The sequence below is a fragment of the Giraffa tippelskirchi genome, chromosome 3 (genome assembly GCF_054371585.1).
Source record: "Giraffa tippelskirchi isolate mGirTip1 chromosome 3, T2T-mGirTip1v1.2.pri, whole genome shotgun sequence".
Taxonomy (NCBI): domain Eukaryota; kingdom Metazoa; phylum Chordata; class Mammalia; order Artiodactyla; family Giraffidae; genus Giraffa; species Giraffa tippelskirchi.
Genome location: NC_137277.1, coordinates 89,065,653 through 89,081,802, shown reverse-complemented (window position 1 = coordinate 89,081,802; position 16,150 = coordinate 89,065,653). Strand labels below are relative to the sequence as shown.

General features: G+C 38.3%; 1 protein-coding gene across 1 annotated transcript in view; it reads right to left on the bottom strand.

Moving 5' to 3' along the window:
* LRP2 (LDL receptor related protein 2) overlaps positions 1–16,150 on the bottom strand; it is a 177,825-nt gene that overhangs the window by 84,861 nt on the left and 76,814 nt on the right. Inside the window, exons 17-26 of the mRNA XM_081577887.1 lie at positions 15,186–15,378; positions 13,541–13,666; positions 12,456–12,586; positions 10,092–10,226; positions 9,441–9,722; positions 8,228–8,470; positions 6,734–6,853; positions 6,032–6,148; positions 1,669–2,046; positions 299–547 (exon numbers count right to left, since the gene is read on the bottom strand). Of these exons, the coding sequence (XP_081434013.1) occupies positions 299–547; positions 1,669–2,046; positions 6,032–6,148; positions 6,734–6,853; positions 8,228–8,470; positions 9,441–9,722; positions 10,092–10,226; positions 12,456–12,586; positions 13,541–13,666; positions 15,186–15,378 (1,974 nt within the window). The remainder of the gene's footprint in view (positions 1–298; positions 548–1,668; positions 2,047–6,031; positions 6,149–6,733; positions 6,854–8,227; positions 8,471–9,440; positions 9,723–10,091; positions 10,227–12,455; positions 12,587–13,540; positions 13,667–15,185; positions 15,379–16,150) is intronic.

Below are 16,150 nucleotides of genomic sequence, written 5' to 3'. Positions count from 1 at the left end.
TGTTCAGTCGTGTCCAACTCTTTGCCACCCCATGGACTGTAGCCCGCCAGGCTCCTCTGTCCATGCAATTTGCCAGTCAAGAATGTGTTGCCATTTCCAATTCCAGGGGATCTTCCTGAGTCAGGGATTGATCCTGCGTTTCTTATGTCTACCTGCATTGGCAGGCAGATTCTTTACCACTGAGCCATCTGGGAAGCCCAGAATTAATATTGGTTGAATTTAATTCATTAGGCATTATACAAAGATGGTGTCTGGAGCGTGCCTGTTAAACTAGCTGGAGTTAGTTCACTTTCATTACCTGTAGCTTTACAAGTCCTCCGATCAGCGTCTAGCCTGTATTCTGAATCACACCAGCACCGGAAAGAACCTCTCATGTTGTAACAGTACTGGCTACAAAAGCCTGGAATACGACATTCATCTATGTCTTCGCAGGTCTTAGAGTCATTGCCAAGCAGGTATCCCAATGGACATTGGCATTGGGCCCCATAAGGCCCTTGAATACACTGGTGAGTACAACCGCCATTGGAATCTGAGCAGCTATCCTGGTCTAGAATAAAGAAAAAGAAATCACAAAGGGGAAAAGTCAGGAATCTTTGCTTCTTTGGTTCACTCTGTTATATTACATGCCATACAGTCTCACGTCACCCTCAACACAATACCCAAGTATGAGCTATGAGCAGAATCCACATGGATGAGGCCCATAGGCTGTCCAGTGCTCTGACTTGTCTAAGGATTTACCATCTTTCACATCCACTGGACTTGAACCACTTTCTTCACTACAACCTTCTAATATAACTCCATTTAGTGCAACGAGCAAAACGTGGAGGAAATATAAAGTAAACGTAAAGAAACATAACTGTCATTGGTAAAGCATGCAAAGAGACCTAAATTACTTCCCATTGTTTTCTGTCATCCTTCTACCTACACAGATATGGAAGATAAGACTTTGACACTGAAGAACAGAACTAAAAGTTTTACCAAGGGGAAAGACTAGAGGGCATAGATACACTTACTTTCAGGGCTAAAATGACTATGCCCGAGGCACCCAAGATAGTTATCTGCCTGTGGATGCAAATACCCTCTATTTCCATGTGTACTCTTATTTATAAGAGTCATGGTATGAAACATGTACCAGAAGGAGAAGTAAGTCAAAATGATTGGGACATTTTCAGCACAAATGCAATGCAAATAAAATCATGAGAATCTAAAATACTTTGCAGTCATACCTGGCTGGGGTTCATCTGAGAATGAGTATTGATTAAAGAGCAAAGAAAGAAAGGACAGTAATTAGGATGATATGCCAATCGCAGGATTTTAATCACAGCAAACACAAATCTCTGGACTTCATTTGTTTTGTGGCAAGTTCTGATTGAAATTAGGAAATATGAAAGTTAGAAAAACTTATGAGTGCATTACCCAACAGAGCCAAATTTAATTTGATGATCGAATGAAGTCAAAACACAGAACTGGGTGCAAAGAATTCAATGAGAAATACTGTCCAGTGATGATTTATTTGAATTCCATGATGGCTATCCCTACACAGGTTGAAATTCAGAGAACTGAGATTCCTTCCTCAAGAACCACATGGTGATTGCGACAATGACGACACACAACTGGCCACTGCTCAGGATGAGTTCATGGCCAGTAAACTGTGGTCAGGAAACTTACTGCAAAGCGGGGACTCATCTGTCCCACTGGGGCAGTCAGGGACACCATCACACACTGCACTCAGATTCACACAGATGCTATGGCCAGGGCATTGCCACTGCCAACTGGGACACTGAAAGGGCTGAGTAGGGCAGTCCTTCTCATCGCTCATGTCTCCGCAATCATTGTCCCCATCACAGAGCCAGTTTCTATAGATGCAGTTTCCATTTTGACAGACGAAATGAGATGGATGGCAGGTTTTGGGGGGGCAGCCATTGTGCTCATCAGATCCCTGGAGGCAGTCCTCATGCCCATCACACTCCCAGGTCTTCGGAATGCAGATCCCATCTTCCTGGCACTGGAATTCATCTTGGTGGCACATACCAGGAGGCCTGGTTGCTAAGAGAACAGCATGGGGAAAATGCACTTGTGAATGTGATCCGTAATCCCTTTTATATAACTCCTAGGTTCAGAAGAAATCATTTTGGATCAATGGTGGGTTTCTAATAATGATTATGACAAATGTAATATTAACATCTAAAATGATTGTCTTCTCTGTCTGATCTGATTAATGGATCTGATAACAAAGAAACGGATGTACAGTGGATAGAAGTCCCTGAGTCAAAAGAAAATTCTATTTCCTGTGTTTCTAACTTTGGATTCAATAATAAAGAATCATCAGAGCATTTAATAGAAGTTAAACAGCTATGGTGACATGGAATTTATGGATTTCATGTATTTGGATGTTATCACTTTTCCTCAAATGAATTATACTAAATGAAGCCAAGTAGGAAGTCAATAAATACCTGGAGTAACAGGCAAATTTGGCCTTGGAGTACAGAATGAAGCAGGGCAAAGGCTATTAGAGTTTTCCCAAGGGAATGCACTGGTCATAGCAAACACCCTCTTCCAACAACACAAGAGAAGACTCTACACACGGACATCACCAGATGGTCAACACCGAAATCAAACTGATTATATTCTTTGCAGCCAAAGATGGAGAAGCTCTATACAGTCAGCAAAAACAAGACCGGGGAGCTGACTGTGGCTCAGATCATGAACTCCTTATTGCCAAATTCAGACTTAAATTGAAGAAAGTGGGGAAAACCACTAGACCATTCAGGTATGACCTCAATCAAATCTCTTAGCATTATACAGTGGAAGTGAGAAATAGATTTAAGGAACTAGATCTGATAGAGTGCCTGATGAACTATGGATGGAGGTTCGTGACATTGTACAGGAGACAGGGATCAAGACCATCCCCCCAAAAAACAAATGCAAAAAAGCAAAATGGCTGTCTGAGGAGGCCTTACAAATAGCTGTGAAAAGAAGAGAAGTGAAAAGCAAAGGAGAAAAGGAAAGATATACCCATGTGAATGCAGAATTCCAAAGAATAGCAAGGAGAAATAAGAAAGCCTTCCTCAGCGATCAATGCAAAGGAATAGAGGAAAACAATAGAATAGGGAAGACTAGAGATCTCTTCAAGAAAATTAGAGATACCAAGGGAACATTTCATGCAAAGATGGGCTCAATAAAGGACAGAAATGGTATGGACCTAACAGAAGCAGAAGATATTAAGAAGAGGTGGCAAGGATACACAGAAGAACTATAAAAAAATGATCTTCACAACCCAGATAATCACAATGGTGTGATCACTCACCTAGAGCCAGACATCCTGGAGTGTGAAGTCAAGTGGGCCTTAAGAAGCATGACTACAAGCAAAGCTAGTGGAGGTAATGGAATTCCAGTTGAGCTATTTCAAATCCTAAAAGATGATGCTGTGAAAGTGCTGCACTCAATACATCAGGAAACCTGGAAAACTCAGCAGTGGCCACAAGACTGGAAAAGGTCAGTTTTCATTCCAATCCCAAAGAAAGGCAATGCCAAAGAATGCTCAAACTACCGCACAATTGCACTCATCTCACATGCTAGCAAAGTAATGCTAAAAATTCTCCAAGCCAGGCTTCGGCAATACGTGAACCATTAACTTCCAGATGTTAAAGCTGGTTTAGAAAAGGCAGAGGAACCAGAGATCAAATTGCCAACATCCGCTGGATCATCGAAAAAGCAAGAGAGTTACAGAAAAACATATACTTCTGCTTTATTGACTATGCCAAAGCCTTTGACTGTGTGTATCACAATAAACTGTGGAAAATTCTGAAAGAGATGGGAATACCAGACCATCTGATCTGTCTCTTGAGAAACCTGTATGCAGGTCAGGAAGCAACAGTTAGAACTGGACATGGAACAACAGACTGGTTCCAGATAGAAAAGGAGTATGTCAAGACTGTATACTGTCACCCTGCTTATTTAAGTTATATGCAGAGTACATCATGAGAAATGCTGGGCTGGAGGAAGCACAAGCTAGAATCAAGATTGCTGGGAGAAATATCAATAACCTCAGATATACAGATGACACCACCCTTATGGCAGAAAGTGAAGAAGAACTAAAGATCCTCTTAATGAAAGTGAGAGAGAAGAGTGAGAAAGTTGGCTTAAAGCTCAACATTCAGAAAACTAAGATCATGGCATCTGGTCCCATCACTTCATGGGAAATAGATGGGGAAACAGTAGAAACAGTGGCTAACTAATTGCAGCCATGAAATTAAAAGATGCTTACTCCTTGGAAGGAAAGTTATGACCAACCTAGACAGCATATTAAAAAGCAGAGACATTACTTTGTCAATAAAGGTCTATCTAGTCAAGGCTATGGTTTTTCCAGTAGTCACATACGGATGTGAGAGTTGGACTATAAAGAAAGCTGAGCGAAGAAGAATTGATGCTTTTGAACTGTAGTGTTGGAGAAGACTCTTGAGAGTCCCCTGGACTGCAAGGAGATCCAACTAGTCCATCCTAAAGGAAATCAGTCCTGGGTGTTCATTGGAAGGACTGATGTTGAAGCTGAAACTCTAATGTTTTGGCCACTTGATGCAAAGAGCTGGCTCATTTGAAAAGACCCTGATATTGGGAAAGATTGAAGGCAGAAGGAGAAGGGGACGACAGAGGATGAGATGGTTAGATGGCATCACCGAATCAATGGACATGAGTTTGGGTAAACTCCAGGAGTTGGTGATGGACAGGGAGGCCTGGCATGCTGCGGTTCATGGGGTGGCAAAGAGTCAGACATGACTGAGCGACTAAACTGATGATGATGAAGCTAAGATGACTGTAAATCTTCCATTCTTTGCAAACTTTCCACTATTCATCAAGCAATTTTTATTTATTGCTTGCCTATTTCACAGGAGTAAACCCAAACTCTCTCCCAGGGACCTTCTAAGGTAATAGAAAGCCAGAGGCAATGGCACTTTACCCTCACATCACCTGGGAAGAATTCCAAGTTTTCAATGTGAAACAGAAACTTCGGGATTAAGAATTTCTGGGTGTTGTACACTCTTATTAAGTATGTAAGCATTTATATTTTCTTTTTATCCATAGATTTAAACCATCCTTTTCTGATTGTTGTTGTTTAGTTACTCAGTCATGTCCGACTCTTTGTGAACCCAGGGACTATAGCCCACCAGGTTCCTCTGTCCACGGGATTCTCTAGGCAAGAATACTGGAGTGGGCTGACATTTCCTTCTCCAGTGATCTTCCAGACCCAGGGATCAAACCCTCATCTCCTGCATTGGCAGATGGATTCTGTACCACTGAGCCATCAGGGAAATCCTCTTTTCTGATTAGGGAAGAGAATTGATAGAAACCTATTTTTATGATCCAAAACACCAACATTCAAACAAATGACCACCTCACCATGTTTAATATAAAAATGGCAATAACAAATCCTTTCCATTATTAAGTCTACAGCCTGTGAAGATTATAGGTCCATCATATTTATAGTCCATGAAGTCCTCCTTGAACCCTCAAAAAATTCTCAGAACCTTCATTGAATTTTATCTGTATCATTTCTACAAAGCCCTTATACCTATCTGCCTTGCTTTGTTTTTTACTTTCATCAGACTCCCAGGACAAAGACCACAGAAAACATGTTAGCAGATACTAAACAAATGATTTGCTTGATGTGACCTCCCTATTGAGACTTAAAAGAAACCATTAAAATGTCTTTATATATGGCAAACCTCATTGAAACCCACTAATTTTGAATGCCCCAGGTAAAACTGAAAACAAAAATACTTGAGAAATATTTAATCTACTCAAAAGACAATTTGAAAGTGCCCATTTACAACTACTTGAGTCACAATTTATCCCTATTTGGTAATGTTGATTTGATTTGATTATACAATCAATACTGTGGTCCTTGGACAATGTTTTGTTAATTAGGCTGCCTTCTCTCTAGCTTATCTAAGAGAAAATCTGTGGTAAGAGCAATCCTGGTAAATAAGAAATGACCTCGTCACCTGAAACATGCTAGGTATATGGTACTTACGACAATTTGTCTCATCAGAGTGGTCATCGCAGTCAAAAATACCATCACAACGATATATCTTGCTAATACACTGACCATTACTAACACATGCGAATTGAGAAGCAGTGCAGTTAATTACTGAAAATGAGAGGAAAATATTAGAAATTAAGCCAAGGAACAAACAACTGAACATCGAAATTTTTCTAAATATCATGAATAAAAATAAACAATTATTACAATAGCCAAGATAGGTAAGCAGCTTATTTGTCCACAAACAGAGGAATAGATAAAGAAAATGTGGTATATATATATATATATATATATATACATACACACAATGGAGCACCACTCAGCCATAAAAAAGGATGGACTTAGTCATAAAGAGAAAGACAAATACCATATAATGTCACTTATATGTGGAATCTAAAAACTAAAACAAACTAATGAAAATAACCAAAAAGAAACAGACTCACAGACAGAGAACAAGCAAGTGGTTAACAATGGGCAGAAGGCAAGATAGGGACAAGCTACAGGAATATATTACACAACAAAGGGAATATAGCTGATATTTTACAATTATAAATGGATTTAATCTTTGAATGTTAATTAGTATGGTGTACACCTGAAACATATAATAATGTAAATCAGTTATGGACTTACAACCTCAATGGATTAATTAAGCAATTAGTTAATTAATTAAAAAAAATAAAACAGTGTACTTACTACAACCAATCTCATCAGACCCGTCAGCACAGTCCTTGGTCCCATCACAGACAAAAGATAGTGCAATACATCGGTGATCAGGGCAATGAAACTGAGCAGGTGAACATGTCTGTGTATAATCTAACGTCATCCAAAAACAAAACCCAGTTAATAGTTTATTTCTTGTCCAATGTGTACCAGAGCCAAACTGTATAACACTTAGGAAACACATAAATTATCTCAGTTGTATGTGTGCTCAAAATTCCTGCAAGTCAGACAGATAGCCTTTTTGGAGAGAGGAACAGAAATAATATAGGGCAGAGTCAGAAACTGTGCGGATACATTGAAAAACAGACCATACGTGGAAGATAAGCATCATGGCCTTGCTTTGGACTACACCTCATGAATACTATGAAGTCCAAGACTCTTCTGCACAGCTAAGCAATGAAACCCAGCCCACAAGATAGGATGGCTTGTGGTCATGGAGCATGATACATGATACATGATAACTGGATTTAACTGGATCATGATAACTGAATTTAATCCAAAGTCTAACCAGAACTATCCTCAAAACCAGGACCCTAGCTGGCTGAAGAGACATAGCCTTAGGATCAGATGGGCTGCCTCCACGACCCAAAACAGGAATCATAATATAGTCTCACAGAATGTGAAAGCTAGAGGGGATCTTATCTAGTCCTGAAAAAAAAAGGACTAGCCAAATCACGCAACCAAAACAGAACTTAGTCCAGGGAACTCTGTACCACCTCTGCGCAGGTGGGTAAGATTAATGAAATTGAAATGTTCTTCGCCTTTTTATTCTATTGTCTTTTTGCCTGTGTTAATGAAAAACCAGTAGCTAAACGTCTGGGTGTGTTTATAAGATTTAGAAAGAGCAATTGTTTTAAATATCTGAACAGTTAGTTGTGGGATCTTTATTTTCCAGTTTCCATATGGATATTAGTTAGATATCAAAGACAGTCCTTGTTTTGCTTCCATAGAAAATATTTAGCAAGACTTCCTATGTCTTTGCTTTTACAGCCTATTAATACACTGCAAGGAGATCCAATCAATCCATCCTAAAGGAGATCAGTCCTGGGTGTTCATTGGAAGGACTGATGTTGAAGCTGAAACTCCAATACTTTGGCCACCTCATGCGAAGAGTTGACTCACTGGAAAAGACCCTAATGCTGGGAAGGATTGGGGGCAGGAGGAGAAGGGGACGACAGAGGATGAGATGGTTGGATGGCATCACTGACTCGATGGACATGGGTTTGGGTAGACTCTGGGAGTTGGTGATGGACAGAGAGGCCTGGCGTGCTGCAATTCATGGGGTCGCAAAGAGTCAGACACGACTGAGCGACTGAACTGAACTGAACTGAATACACTGGTTGACAGATGAAGTAGAAGTGGCTAAGATACAATGAAAATTATGCGAGCTTTCAAGGAAAGTACTCAAGGCCTACTCAAATCTATGTACTAGGCTGAACAGCCAAGAGAAATCAGTTCAAAACTTACTGCATGACTTTTCATCTGATCCATCCCTACAATCATTATCTGTGTCACAGACCCAGCTCCTTGGGATACAGAAATTATTGTCACAGGTGAATTGATCAGCACGGCAGGAAGTGGGTGCTCGGGTGGGGCAGTTCTGCTCATCGCTGCCATCCAGACAGTCGTCCTCTCCATCACAGCGCCACATTGAGGGAATGCAGTGTCCTTCATGTTTACACTCAAATGCTAAAGGTGAACAGGTAGCATCTACAACAGAAATGAATTGGTCATAAAGACATTGGTTTTTACAGCCTTTTAAATGAGATCTTACCTTTCAATGGGAGCATTATACAAAATGTAAAAGTCATCATCATTCGCTGATGTTTATTTGGCAACAATTATTTACTTTTTTTTTTTCTCTCTGAATCCTCACAAGTATACTGCCAGGTACATATAATTATCTGCATTTTACAGATGAGGAAACTGAGGCTTTGAGAGGCTTAGGCATCTGCCCAAGACCAAAGCTCTAGTTGTCACGACTGTAAGGCCTATTCTTTGCTTCTAAGCTATGTTTCCTCTCATCAAATGGCTCATTTGAAATTGATAAAACATTTATGTAAAAATCTGCACTTTTAAAAAAGAAAAGTGCAAAATAAAACAAAACAAAATAAACCTTTAGAAATTTCAAAAATGTACAAACAAGCACTTTTATTTTCAAATGTCATTTCTCTTTCTATTAATGTCTCCTTGATAGAAATTTCTGAGACATTTTTTATCTTTCACAATAGTATTTATTATAAACTGTATTACCATCAAAAGAAGATTACAAAGGTTAAAATCACCATTTCATTCATAATCCATTTTACACCTACAGGAGGAAAAAGGAATATAGTACATGAGATTTTCAAAAGCTATTATTGCAAACACTTATTCCATGATATCATTCTCTCCAGTACTACAGATTAGATCCCGTTTATTTTGGAGTAGGAGAGGCCAAGATGTAGTGACTCTGCATGTCCATCCAATGTCAGAAAAAAATTTTATTGAGGATAGTCCAAATAATGCTAGAAATCACGTGTAACATTATCTGTGAATAATATTCATCGTCCAGCTTTCTAAAAGCCTTTAGAGTACATATTCCTTTTTCCTAGAGAGATAACCTAAGCCTTTTTTTAAAACACACCTCTCTCTGTTCTATATATCATAGGGACCTATCGCTAATGTATAAGCTACTTACTAGATGTGATACATTGAACCTCATCACTGTTATCAAGACAGTCATCAAATCCATCACAGCGATACTGAAGGGGCACACATCTGCCATTGTGACAGGGGAAGGAAAGAGTGCCACACTGCTCCACCGGCGGCTCTTGGGATGCGTTCTCCACACATGTCACACGATTGGAAGCCAGACTCATTCCATAGGGGCAACCACACACCCGCTGGGAATTTGGCACTGGGAAGCAGAAGTGGCTGCAGTCGCCATTTGGATTGGTGGGTCGGTTACATGCATTAGACCCTGAAAAAGCAATGCCCCCAAATAAGGGAGTTAAGCACATTCCTTTTAGGTTGATCACAGGTTTGGTTTGTGATGAAAAACGAATGGGAAAGAATAATTGTCAGACCCAATATTAAAAACTGACATCTTCTTGGAAAGAAACATGCCAAATGACACATTCAATTTAAACACAGAGAAGTGCTGAAACATGTTTTCCCTCCCATATGCTTAAAGTTAGTAGAGTTGAATAGAAATTCTTACACATTAAAATTATCTCAGTGACAGGAAGATAAAACTATCAGGAGTTATAGTAAATAAGAAGTATTTAAGGGTAAAAGGAGCCACCATATTAAATACATCCATACAAAACAACCTGGCAACATTACTCACCTGTCTGGATTCTAGAATCATATACTTTCGCACGCATTAAAGAACCAACACCACTTCGGAGAATAACCGATTGTGCAGTATTGTATTTTCCGAATCGAATAATACCACGTCTCCAATCAGTAACATATATATAGTCTAAGAAGAAATATGGTGATAAGTTTATTTGCCACAGCTCACCTGGGAAAATGCAATATGTTTGTAATGCTTCTTCCAAGTGTGGGAAGCTTCTTTCATAAGTATCTGTTTAAATAAATATGTTTCTGTTTTCCATAACTTGTAAGTCTAGAAATGACTCTTTAGAAGCTTATATATATATATACATACACACACACACATATATATGTGTATATACATATATATATATATATTCTTAAAGAAAAAATTTATTTGTTGACTTTTGAGCCTCTGAAGCTAAGGATCTTTAATAAAACAATAGAGTTGGAAGAATACTTCTTGATACAAGAGTGCTAGAGGAATGAGGGAATAAAAACAGTAGAAAGAGTTGCTAGTATAGATATCTGATAGAGATCCTACCTAGAAGAAGCCTACATTTTTAATAATAGCAGTGTTCAGACTCAGGGAAGAATATTGGAATATGGAATATTGTGATGGTACTTAATAGCAATTGGGCTTAGACCTCTATGGGTAAAAATTTTTAATCTCAGGATTCTTTTATACAATATTAGATGATGCCTCAGGAGACTGAGTTCTTGTCCTAGCCATAGAACTAAACTGCTGAGTGATCGTCACTGTGTGGGGGCTCATGTTTCTAGTAAAATTAATCTCTAAGTTCTCTTCCAGGTCAAACATTTTATATCCCATGTTTAATGAGAACATTTTTAAAAAATTTTGACTTTCAAATTTCAAAATGAGCTTTGAGAAGTCAAAGTACAGATATCGTTCGAGAAGGAAATGTTAGTGTATGTTTAGGGATCAATAAAATTTATCCACATAAGTGTTCCTACACCTTAAAAGACAATAATGTTCCACAAAGCTGAAAATGGAAGTTAGAGGCCATACAAGATTTTAAACATCAAAAATTCAATTGTGTTCATTTTACCTTAGATACTAAAGCAGGGAAATAAATGCATATTTCAATAGAGTTTTCCAAAGAAAAAAACAATAACCAACTAAAAATTCCAACTGACCAGAAAATGACTAAGGTGTCACAAATTTTATCATAAAACCAATTTTCCTTATCTATGGTCTAATCAATGACTGATCAGTCATTGGACTCACTAAATCATATTTAGCCTGACTGGCAATCAAACTGCAAGCCAGCAATTAAATAAAAACTGCATTTTTATTTAATTGCAAAATATTCCAGCAAAGAGCAGAGAAAATTTAACATGTTTATACTGTTCCTATGTGAGAACAAATAGGATGTGTCAGACAGCATTAGTAGAAAGGGAAAAAGAATGCAAAGGCTGGGGAGAGGGGGCTGCATATTTATAACTGACTCAAAAATCTCACAAGAGCACTTAAAATATTTTAAAATAACATGCACTCCTTCACAGAAAACAGGGGGGAATATGGAATATATTTACTAGTTATTCATTCCATACTACATGTGTATGAGAAAGTCTTTGAATTATAGTCAGTGTCTACTTTTTTTTTTAAAGCAGTATGCCAATTATTCACAGCAGGAAATTTCAGGACTTCCTTGGTGGCTCAATGGGAAAGAATCCACCTGCAATGCAGGAGACATGGGTTCGATCTCTGGGTCAGGAAGATCCCCTGGCAGAGGGCATGGCAACCCACTCTAGTATTCTTGCCTGGAGAATTCCATGGACAGAGGAGCCTGGCGGGCTACAGTCCATAGAGTCGCAAAGACTCAGACACTTTGTGAGTCAAACTGAGTGACTTAGCACGCATGCAGGAAGTTTCAACCTGAGACACAACTAGCGTAAGTGTAGGGGCTTTGGTGGATCACAAAAATGGCACCTCTCTAACTAGAGTAATTGTGGTTTGTCAAGCAGAACCAGGGTAGATTTTAGTTTCTCCTTACTCTCTTGGCCTGGCACATGCTACACAATCATTCACAGAAACCCTATTATCAAGACTAAAGAAACCACCTGTTTCGTGGTGCCAAGCTAGATTCTTATTCCCAGCAACCGAACCCACAAGAACATGCCTATACTCACAAGAGGGGAGATCGGAGGAAGAAAACAGATACACTGTTATATAAAAATGTCTCAAACAGAAAAAAATTAATATTTCATCAACAAACCAAATGTTTTATTTAGACATAAGAGCACCATTTCATAAGTGACCAGTTTTTCTGGAATTACGAGATTGCCAAATGAGGATGAGTTTTATACAGCTTGCACAGTATAAATAAAACACTTCTGCTTCAAAACATACCTTCAGAGACAGCAAGTCCAAACGGATGTGTCAACTGATGTACATTGGTCAGGGCTTTTCTGTCTGAACCATCAAAGGTACTGTGCTCAATTTTATCAAAAAAGGCATCTACCCAGTACAATCGTGAAGAACTAGAATAACAAAATACTTAGTTATTGGTTATTCAGAAACTAGAAAAGCACACCTTATACTAAGGGCATTCAAAATCAGGGGCTTCCCTGGTGGCTCAGCAGTAAAGAATCCGTCTGCAATGCAGGAGACATGGGTTCAATCCCTGGGTCAGGAAGACCCTCTGAAGAAGGAAATGGCAACCCAGGCCAGTATTCTTGCCTGGGAAATTCCATGGACAGAGGAACCCGGTGGGCTACAGTCCATGGGGTGGAAAGAGTTGGACACAACTAAGAGCTGGACAGTCCATGGGGTCACAAAAGAGTCATACACGACTTAGCAACTAAACAACAACAGCAACTCAATGAACAGCATGTTCAGTTGACACATTGACATTCATTAAGCAAAGCTTAATAGTTTTATGTTCCCCAGAAAAACAAAGCAACTTTCATGAAGTGATTTTCAAATGTCTTAGAAAACCTGAAATGTTATCTTCAAGTTAAGAATTGTAGTTTTTGCCTTATTAAATCCACATTTAGGAAAAATACCATTAGTAACTTATGTTTGAAAGGTTAAACACATTTCTTCCTATTTTTTCTCCTATGAACTGCTTTTGCATTTGATATCTCTAAGCTTGTTTACCCTGTTACTTTTTCCTATATTCCTTGACAGATCAATTTCTTAAAATTTAAATCTGATGTTCCCAAAATCCTCCCATAGTGCATATAGGCAAATATACATTTGTTGACACCAAAGATTTCCTATCCTCAAGATGGCCCCTGTAAAAATTACACATGACCAGTACTTCATCAAATCCTTCTTCTATTTCCCTGAGTCTTGCCCTATTCTGCTTCCTCTAGCAATTTTCAGAATATCCATTTTAATGCATACATTTTCATCCCAGCAGAAGCTGGCCAACTACAATATGTCTCCCTTAGTAAGTGGGAATGCAGCAATTTGGGATGATTCCTACTTACCTCCAATCAATGGACAGCCCACTGGGCCACCCAAGAGTTGTGTTTACTATAGGTAAAATGTTAGATCCATCAGCCCATGCTCTCAGAATTTTAGCAGGACGGTACCAAACCGAGAAGAATATATACCTAGAAAATGAGTTAATAAATCAAAGATGTTAACATTGGCACAAACTACGTGACTTAGATTTAGCACAAACACAGATTCTCCAGAGAATTGCTGCAAACTAGTTTTCTGTAGGGTTTATATAAAAAAATATATAGAAAATACAAATAGCATTAACATGAGTATCCAGGGCAGAGAACCACTGTGCTAGACTTCAGGACTATTGTCACCAAGTAGGCTCTTTAAAAAGACACAACTCAGATTATTAATACTACATGTCCTTGAAATAAAATAAACGATGAGCAAAACAAAAACAAAAACAGATTTTATAATCTCTCACTTTCTTTCTAGATTAAACATCCAGGATCCACTAGATGACTCTTTAATCATCTTCCACAAGGAATTTGCAGAAAAGCATTTCATTCCTGATTAAAAATTCACCCAAATCAATGTACCCAAGATGTCTTACCCAAGACATCTTTTTTATGCCTTTTTTTTTATTTCGAAGGGTAGCAAAAATATAAGTGTGGGGGGAAAAGCTCTTCTCTTTCATGTGAGCCTTAAGAACTAAAATGAGCTTTTTCCAAAAGGTAACTTTCTGAAATGTGACTTCATATTGTTTTAAATGAACGACTGATTAGGAAAGGAATTTAACGCCTTTTTAAAACCCACTGCCAAAGACTTAGCTTAAGATAAATTCACTAGAAAATCAACATTTAACTCTCTATCAGTCAATAAAACTTCTTATCAATAGCACCGTCAGTTTTAAAATATGTTAGACACACAGGCTTTGCAGTCAGATAGGTCTGGAATTTTAATACTAACTGTTGCTTAATAGCTGGGGATCCTTGAGCAAGTTACTTTATCTCTCTGAGGTCCAAAACAGGTCTTGAACATACTCACTCACAAACCAGCTTTTGGATTAGATGAGATTATGCACTATGTAAAGTGTTTGCTATGTACCCTCAATCAGGCTTTAGTAAGTTACCAGTCATCACTTTTTCATTACTCTATTAAAACATAACTACCTGGCTTAAGACTTTATGGTAAGCTATCAAACTATCAAACATATTTAAATAAAAAAGGTAAGAACTAGAAGGGATGATATGAAATGCTCTGTCTTTTCTTGCCTGACTCCATCAATAATGCAGTGGTTAAACACTTTGTGGTCTGAAAGACTTCATTCTGAAAACTGCTGAACGATTTAGAAAGCTTTGGTAAGCTTTGTATCAATGCATTAAAGCTGGGAAGGAATTTGAGCCTTTCCTGATAATTCTGCTGCATATTCATTCCTTCTCCACTGAATCTGTGACTCACTGTTTGGTCCTATGTGACTATGAAAAAAACACAGTTCAGTGAAGGCTGGGAAAGCCAAAACTTAGGAGAAAGTTTTTGAAAGGAGGTAAAGTGATAATGTCAGCATATGCTAAAAGGATACAATCTAAGGTGATTTCAATTTATGCGGTTCAATCTTGTATTTACTGAATTTGCCAAATTCCTATGGCATCATTTGTTTTCTTAAGAAAACATGAACATACTTACCCAGCAGTAGGATGAACTACGATTGACCGTGGGTTATTTAAATTCTGGATGATTGTACGTCTTGATTTATCAGCTAGCTTTATGACACTGACACTCCTATAAGAAGAATCTGTCCAATAGAGATTCCTCGAAATCCAATCAAAACTCAAACTTTGAACGCCTGGCACCCTATTAGCTGTGATAATTTCTCTTCCTGTAAATTAAAATATGGACATGGTTTAAAGTAAGCATATTTTATATGATATATATTTTCCTATCACTGCATATTTAAACTTTGTGTGAGAACTCAAAGAATATTTCAGTAACATGAAATTCTTTAAAAATAAATAAATAAATAAAGCAACTGTAAACTGCAAAGCAACACATGAGATAAACCTAGAATCTACTCATCTCCAAAAGTCTGGATCTCAAAGAATAGATATGATCCTGTTAAACAGAACCAGCAGTGGTATAGCCTGGATTTACTCCCTTGTTCAATCTTCCAGAAAAAATTTCTCAGTACAGAACATCTGAAGAAGAGATACCTGAGTTCACACACTCACAACCACCACCCACAGACAGCACTGATAAGCTGACACTGCCAGGTACGACTGGGGGTATCTGTGAGGCATTCCTGCCCAACCTTCTCATCAACAATTCTTTCATAGCCACAAAGTTGCCAAGTTTGGGAAAGACCAGCAGCCAGAAAGGAAATCAGAACTGGGTATGAGGAGAAACAAAGACCACTGTTTCCTTCGTGAATTTTTATGCCTTTCCCACTCCTTTTTCTTTAAAAAAGTGTGAATCAGAGTAAACAATCAAACCTCTTTCTTTTGATGGAACAAGTTGAGTGTTTTTTCCATTTATTTATTTGAGAAATTGTACAAAGAAAGTCCTCTGTGTGCTAGACACCATACTAGACATCAAGGAAACATGATATTGCTAATAGTATTACTAACAGCAGCTTATACTGAGCACTCACTATG